The following is an 8,104-nucleotide window of genomic DNA, read 5'->3' on the forward strand; positions in this document are numbered from 1 at the left end:
TGGACCCAGGAAGCTGAACCAGTCTTGGAACCCAAACAGCCAGCTTCTTTCTGAATATCTTCTTCATTCTCTCTCTGAACTCTGTAAGGAGTGATCTGTATTGGACTCCTGGTTTGATAGGCCATGACATTCTTGGTGGATAAAAATACATTAACCTACAAAAGCAAAGACTTCTTGGCCAGAGAAGTAACCTACCTGGTCTAGGAACTCTTGCTGGAAAATTACTGAGCTATACCAAATGAGATTTTTTTTAATGGCCTATTCAAGCTAACTCTATTTGGGAATTTTCCTGTCCCTACTTCCTTTAATCTCAAGACTTAGTGGAAATAAAAGTAACTCCTTTTGACAAAATGATTGATGGATCCCTGACCTAAAGTGGTCATAACTGCAGAAATTCTTAAACCCAAATTTGCTATTTTCAGTAGATATGCCAGTTAAATATTTTGGGGCACTTTCAACTTGAATGACAAACACTTCTCCATTGGACGTTTTGGTCATACCTAAGTTTGTGATTTTGTTTTCCCACTTTATACAATAGCATATTATTAGGGTCCATTATTCCCAGTCTTACGAGGTCTGACAATTAAGTTCTCAAACATGTTGCAATGATGTTGCTAACCTTTTTGGATATCAGAGGGATTATTCATTATGAATTTGTACCAACTGAATAAAAAGTTAACCAAGTTTACTATTTGGAAGTGCTGAAAAGGCTGCGTGAAAAAGTTAGATGACCTGAACTTTTCGCCAACAATTCATGGCTCTTGCATCACGACAATGCACCAGCTCACACGGCACTGTCTGTGAGGGAGTTTTTAGCCAGTAAACAAATAACTGTGTTGGAACACCCTCCCTACTCACCTGATCTGGCCCCCAGTGACTTCTTTCTTTATCTGAAGATAAAGGAAATATTGAAAGGAAGACATTTTGATGACATTCAGGACATCAAGGGTAATATGATGACAGCTCTGATGGCCATTCCAGAAAAAGAGTTCCAAAATTGCTTTGAAGGGTGGATTAGGCACTGGCATCGGTGCATAGCTTCTCAAGGGGAGTGTTTTGAAGGTGACTGTAGTGATATTCAGCAATGAGGTATGGTGCACTTTTTGTAGGTTGAGTTCATGTACTTAATTATCCTCATAGATCAGTACAGTCCCAGAGCAAAATTGAGAAGTATACAAGGTTTGTTTTTTATTTGTCTCACCTCTCCCTCCTGTTTACAACCCTCTCCAAAGAAACACAGTCTTCCATAGTAACATTTCTGGCACAACAACAATAGTAAGTGTGAAAGAAATTGTGGATATTGGGGCCTATTTGTAAGGTTAGTCCTGACAAGGAAAATCTATTTTAAAGAGAGAGAGAGAGAGAGACAGAGAGAGAGAGAGAGAGAGAGACAGAGAGAGAGAGAGAGAGAGAGAGAGAGACCACCTCCTCCAAAAAAATCAAAACAATTCCATGAATTTTAATCCCAATTCTTTTAACTCTGGATGGGAAGTTGATGCCCTATAAAACTAATCAGGGAATTATTTTATATCAGATCCCTAAGTCACTTTGGGATTACTTAGAATGTAGAAAATGAAAGTTCTTTGAACTCTAGTTTTATGAACTGCCAAAATTCTGTCTCAGCTTTTTGTAATCTGGTACTTTTACCAAGTTATCTCTCAAATGTTATATCCTTAGGAGAGTAAAGATGTGATTTTTACCCAGAATGAGGAAAATAGTAAAATAGTTGGGAGCTTTGTGACTTGAAAGTAACTTAAATTTTGGGATTAAAATGGGTTCTTGGTTACATTCTGTCAGAAGTATTGTTTTTAGAATACAAAGTTACACAGTCATTTGAAACTTTAATATTTATTTGTTTTTCCCCACTTATTACAATGCCCGACTTAAAACAATACTAACACAATATTGGCACCCCCACTCAAGTAAACCAATTTTACAGAAATGTAAAGTCTAGTGTTAATATATATCCCCTTTTTGAGCCATATCTTTAGCAAAAGTTCACAACTACACACGCCATTTAAAGAAAGCTCAATCAAAACTACCAAAAGCACGCCCCCAAATCATGTTTTTGAAACTACAAATTTAGCTATCTCTAGTGCCAAACATATGCATTAAATTGCCCCCAAGGAAACATTTTCTGAATCCACCAATCTCAATCTGACAACTACTGACAACAGTTGTTTGAAATAACAATTATTAACAAGCTTATAGTGTTAGCCAGTAGGAGCAGAGGATAGGAAACCAGAACCATCCATCTGATTTCCAAGGGCAGAGATTAATCAGGTCATATACTCTTACAGGACTTAGGCACCCCACTGGGTTTAATGAAGTCAAGCAGGAACATATCTGATTACAACTGCACACCTAGGTGTTAGGGATTTCATGTGGTACTTCTGCATTTTTTAGAAAGAGGGCACTGCTTACTAGAAAGATGAATTTCCTTAAAGAATTTCAGACAGCAGCAGGCTTGCAGATTTTTCAACATGGGTCCTTCTCTGGGTCCTTCAAATGATGCCATAGACGTGGCCACTAATTCTGCCTGTAAATAAGGCAAGTTCTCAATATTTGTGAAAGAGAACGTTGCCCGGTAATCAATGGTAGTTGTAAGTAGAACTACATTAATTCCATAAGTGTTGACCGAATAAGGCAAGCTCCCTGACCCTGATCCTTACTCATTACTTTATACTCGCTGACCCCAAAACATTTTCATTGTAATGGGACAGCTGTAGTTATAAATGGAATAGAGATTAATGGAAACCTGTGAAATTTTAGTTTTCAACTTTGTTTTTAAGAAAAGTGCAGAAGAGATGTTTTTGATCCCCTTTTCATATGTAAGGTATAATCTCTAGATTTGCACCACTTAATAAACACAAACAGTTTTATGCCAATCACAGGAATATATAAGAAATTAGAAGCATTATATATGTGATGAAACAAATTGGATTTTTAAGTATCATCTTGTTTATTTTTCCTTTCCTCCTATGCAACCTCCCTTAGGACCCACTGATTTTATATATATATATATATATATATATATATATATATATATATATATACACACACACACACACACACACACACACACACACACACACATGCACGCACGCACGCACACACATCTTTCTACACCTAGTGGGACTCCGTTTTATTTAGAAAGCCCAATAGCATTAATGTTTGTACATTGAAAAAAATCATGGTTTGTCTTTCACTTGTTAGGGTCCTTCACTCCTAAGATCTCAACACAATTCACAATCAACAAAAATCCTGACTCCATACACTTCTAGAAGTAGGGTTGCCAGATAAATATAAGATGCCCAGTTAAATTTGAATTTTAGATAAATATGTTTAGAATAAATGTGTTCTAAAAATGGCATGGAACACAATTATACTAAAAAAGTACCCGTTATTTATCTGAAATTTAAATGTCACTGGAGAGCCTGTATTTTTATTCGCTAAATCTGTTGATGTTCTCCTACCCAAAGAAACAGTTATATGTGACCAAATAATGAAGTGTTATTCAAATCACCGAATGCTGAAATATGCAATAAGTGTCATGGATAGTTGTGTCAGCTACTTACACATGGTTCAGAGTGGGAGACACACGCCGGGAGGAAAAATACCATTTTAACTTTAGACTCTCTCATCTTCTTTCTTCGCACTACCCCCAGTGAACAAGGTCACACTAATTTCAGACACCTGCGTGCTCCCAGGCCCCGGGACCCTTCCCATCACAGCCAGGCTGTTAAGAGGGGTATCAGCAAGAGGGCCAGGCAGCTCGGCCTTGCAACAGAACAACTGAGCTTTAAAATGCTGCTGGAAGGTTTTGCTCAGCCAGTAAAGAGCAAAGGGATTGACACAAGAATTGCTGAAAGCCAGAATCCGAGACACAATGGTCACAACAAAATGAATGGCAGAGGGGTCCACGTAGGTTTGATAAGCGAACGAGCGGTACAGATACAAGAGGTGATTCGGCAACCAGCAGAGAGCAAACAGAGCCACTAGCACCAGCACTGTTTTGGCAATTCTCTTCCGGGATGCAATCTATAAGGGGGAAGGAAAATGGCAAAAGGAAAAATCATTTAGCTGGCAGAGATTTTTACAAGCCATTCTCTAGCTGTACATAGAAATTTACAGTTAACAAGCCGGCGTCCATTTGAACATGCGGTTGTGAGGCTGGGACATGTGGGAAGGCAGCCTGTGGCTATAGAATACAGCAAATTAATTGGCATGGTAACCCATGATCTTGGTCTCATTAGCTCTAATTCAGAGACTTCCACCCCTGGTTTTGAGGTACTCTAGGATGTCTCCAATTATCTCAAGGACTGTGGAATTCTCAAAAATTTAATTAAAAAATAGGGATACAACACTTTGACCATATCAGCAGACACTGATTGGGTTAGAATATTCTTCTGGGATTTATGAAAGTTGCCAAGTTGCTACTAAAAATGGGTTTTAATCTGTAGGAATTCTATTGATACAGTCAAATGAATAAAAACCAGTATGCCTCCTTCATATATGAAAATAATCCTACCTACACCTATTAATCAGAGACATGAACCAGATGAAGTGGAGACATTGCCTGTGGTCACAGATAGAGCAAAGATAACTGTTTACATAGGCATTAAATATGCAACTTGAACCTCATGAGCACTGTTGTTGAACCAACCAATAGAGCAGCTTAAAAAAAAAAAAGGCACTGAGCTCTGTGTGTACCGGTCAAGAGGTAAATGGAACCATCCCTCTCCCCACAAGAAAGACAAATCCTGTTGGGTTTTCAGAGAATCAAATGGAACAATATTTTGGCAACCTTCTTTTTATTCTGTTCACATTTATGAGAGGAGCTCACACCTGGCTCTTGTAAGTCTTAAGCTCCGTGAGTCACTGTGTTCTCTTGCCACCGGCACTTCATCCCTGGAGACCTCAGGTCACTCACCTGTGTGTAACTGGTTTGCGTCCTGTGCCTTTCTATCGTTCTGCTACACTTTCTAAAACAAAAGATGCTTCACTTTGTACTCTCACCTTGTGCAATGTTCCTCACTATTCCATGGGGTAAATAATTTTGACAGCTGCCGAACTGCAGCTGCCCCCTTTCTAATAATGGTAGTTCTACCATTTATTGAATGTTTGCTATGCACCAAGAACTCTGCGAAGCATCTCATACATATAGCATCCAGTCCCCACCTTCATTTTACGGATGAGGAAACTGAGGCTTAGAGAGGTTAAGTAACTTGCCCAAGATTGCTCAGCTAGTATGTGATAGAGCTGGAATTAAGTTCTGGATCTGACAGACTTAAGAGGCCATGACCATAACAAAAACACTCTACTGTTATTGTATTTATTGCTCACAGGTGCTAACGTAGGAATTGCACTTCTAAATTCACACACGAGTCCTGATTAATACATACCTGCTTGCGGGCGTGCCTTTGTTCCTCAGTAGGTATGTTCAAGGTGCTTTTGTAAAGCGTCCTAGCAATCAAAGAATAATAGACAGAGATAATAGAGAGTGGAATGATGTAGAACACTAGGAAGCACAGCAGAGAATGGATCTCTTGCAGGAGCCTCTCAGAAACAGGATAAAAAGCACATGATTCAAATGTCATATTTCTGTTGGGATCTTGAAAAGTATATACATTTGAAAATATAGCCTCTGGTAGAGCGATGATCATAGACACAATCCAGATGCAGCCAGCTTTGGCACAGGTCTTCAGGATGGCATTGGAGGGCTGTCGCTCCAGTGGCTTCACAACTGCCTTGTATCTAGAAACGCAAAGGCATAGGCAAAGGTCAAGTAAATATGGAAATTGCAGAATCTTAGGGTTAAAAGAGGTCATCCAGCTCTACCTCCTATCTGAATGTACATAATCAAGTCAACATTAGCCAACTAGAATTTGTTCTGGTTTCAAATATATATGATACATCCCAGTCTTTTTATTTATGCTAATTACCTCTTCTCTTATGCACCCATATGAGATAGTCCAGGTTTGCAATTTTATAATTTAAGTGTGCATCCTCCATTTAGGACAAATAAATATTTTTTCAGCATGATTTTGTGTGTGATTGAGAGCAATTCATTCCCTGGGTATTACCTTAAGTGTTCTAAAAGAATTCCTTTTTATATAAGTGACTGATGTGAAACCTAATTCTCCTTTCTTCATAAATGAGCAGTCATCAACCTTTCTAGAAAAGGATTCCCTGAGTTTATGCAGTAAAGAGGAGAGGGTTAATGTCTTTTCCATTCAAAAGTGCTAAGTTTTTGCCCAAGCCGATGTGTAGATAGATTTAGTGCAAGGTAAGAGTGAAATCGTTAGCCCTGTGCCCATGCAAAGATGCCTCTTAATTCTGACAAATCCACCTTAAGATCTACAGCCATTAAGCAAATCTGCTCTCAAATTGAATATCAAATGAGTAAAAGAAAAGGTCCATAAAAGACATAGAGAAAGCTTTTCTTTCTCTCCCATCCCACAATCTGAAGAAGCTATTCCTTCTGATACTGCCAGGCATTGATTACTTGCAGACTTCTTGCAGACTTACTTAAGCATGGCTTTTAACATTTAGAGCCTCAATTCTTTCATGCTTTCAGTGATCATTCTACACTAGGAACACAAAAAAACACGGTACTTGAACTGAAAAGATCCTAACAGAGCCCAAACACCCTGACTGTCAGAGGTACTCAACCAAGATTCATTTATTTCTCTGGAAACGAGAATGTCATTGGATGCCTATAGAGAACAAACACAATTAAGAGATGGCATTACACTGAGTTACCAACAAGCTGAAAATCTCAGCGTTTTCCTGCCATTCATTAATTTGATGAATTTCAAATAAATTAGATGCATGTATCTTTTTGCCATTCTTCCGGTAGCCGGTAATGCATATGTGGTCAATTTCACACTCAGGCTGATGTTTTAATGTTGACAATATTGCACCACTAGGCAGCACTAACGTATAACACATGAATTGTTTTTCTTTTACACCTGGAACAATTTGCCTTACTTAATAAACTGGGGAGTGGGGGGCCGACACTGTTCAAATATTCTTTTAAGCAAACCATCATACTTCAAAGACAATAGATTATCCCTAAAGCATACAGTTGAAACCTCTCCTCTGACACTAACACAGGCATTTTAACATCATTACCCCAACTTTTATTTAAATGTCCCCCGATTTTTCAATCTTACACCCGGGTTACATAGTGTGAGAAAAGCAGAATCGTAGACAGTGAATGCTAAGTACAAGCTTTTCTTTTTTTCACATCCTGGCAAATATAATAGAAAAGAAACCCACCTGTCAGCGCTGAGAATTGTTAACGTGAACACTGATACACCAACAGAAGTGAGCCGGATGAAAGAGAGCACCTTACAGCCAATTCTTCCGAACAGCCATCCTTCTGCAAGGTAGTGAGTTGCATCCACCGGCACACAAGTTAGCAGAAGTAAAAGATCTCCAAAAGCCAGGCTGGTGATGAAAATGTTTGGAACCGTTTGCATGGATTTGGTCTTGAAAAAGACTTTGATGAGAATAGCATTTCCAAGGATGCCCACTGAAATGATCACAGCATACGTGATATAGATGGCACATAATGCTTCTATTCCTGGAGAGTTGTCTGTGGTCCATCCTTTATTTTTTGTACCATTAGGAACGACAGAGCTGGATGATTCTGTATCATTTGTGATTGAAATGAAAGTCTGATTAGGTGACTGAGGCTGTCTTTGAGGCATTTCTTCTGAAGACTATGCCTTTAATATTCTTCTGCTCAGCTCAAATGTAGTTGATTATCACGTCCAATGCCCACGTCTAGTAATGAGATGATAGAGGAACAGAGCAGAATGGCAAGCAAATTCAAGACATCCAGATACTCCTTTCCTTCAGTTGTACTGTGTCTCCCAGCATGCTTGGCTAAGTGCTTACGGATCTGGCACTGAAGAGTGGGAGGTGGAGGAGTTTTATTGACGTTTCAGTGACAGAAGGAGGGGGGTTGGGGAAATGCTCTGCAGTTGCTTGTTCTTCCCTGTTGGGGAATCTTATGAATACCTACATAGTACAGGATAACACCTATTGTTTATTAGAATTGCTCTGTTCCCATATCCAACCAGGAAGCTCTACC

General features: G+C 39.0%; 1 protein-coding gene across 1 annotated transcript; it reads right to left on the minus strand.

Moving 5' to 3' along the window:
* Positions 1-3,443: 3,443 nt before the first annotated feature.
* On the minus strand, positions 3,444-7,858 carry BRS3 (bombesin receptor subtype 3). Its single transcript, XM_019667779.1, has 3 exons — positions 7,285-7,858; positions 5,406-5,757; positions 3,444-4,041 (listed from the first exon to the last, which is right to left on the minus strand). Exons 1-3 carry the CDS (start codon positions 7,716-7,718, stop codon positions 3,631-3,633), a joined length of 1,197 nt encoding a protein of 398 aa, XP_019523324.1. The 5' UTR covers positions 7,719-7,858; the 3' UTR covers positions 3,444-3,630.
* Positions 7,859-8,104: the final 246 nt, after the last annotated feature.

This window comes from Hipposideros armiger, unplaced genomic scaffold (genome assembly GCF_001890085.2).
Source record: "Hipposideros armiger isolate ML-2016 unplaced genomic scaffold, ASM189008v1 scaffold_505, whole genome shotgun sequence".
Lineage (NCBI taxonomy): Eukaryota > Metazoa > Chordata > Mammalia > Chiroptera > Hipposideridae > Hipposideros > Hipposideros armiger.

What these genes read in the sequence shown, in the direction of transcription:
- BRS3 (XM_019667779.1), bottom strand. Translation starts at nt 7,718, where the DNA reads ATGCCTCAAAGACAGCCTCAGTCACCTAATCAGACTTTCATTTCAATC. An exon ending in ACAATTCTCAGCGCTGACAG is followed by an intron (nt 5,758 to 7,284) that starts GTGGGTTTCTTT and finishes TTGCGTTTCTAG; the next exon opens with ATACAAGGCAGTTGTGAAGC. An exon ending in AAAGGCACGCCCGCAAGCAG is followed by an intron (nt 4,042 to 5,405) that starts GTATGTATTAAT and finishes TCCCCCTTATAG; the next exon opens with ATTGCATCCCGGAAGAGAAT.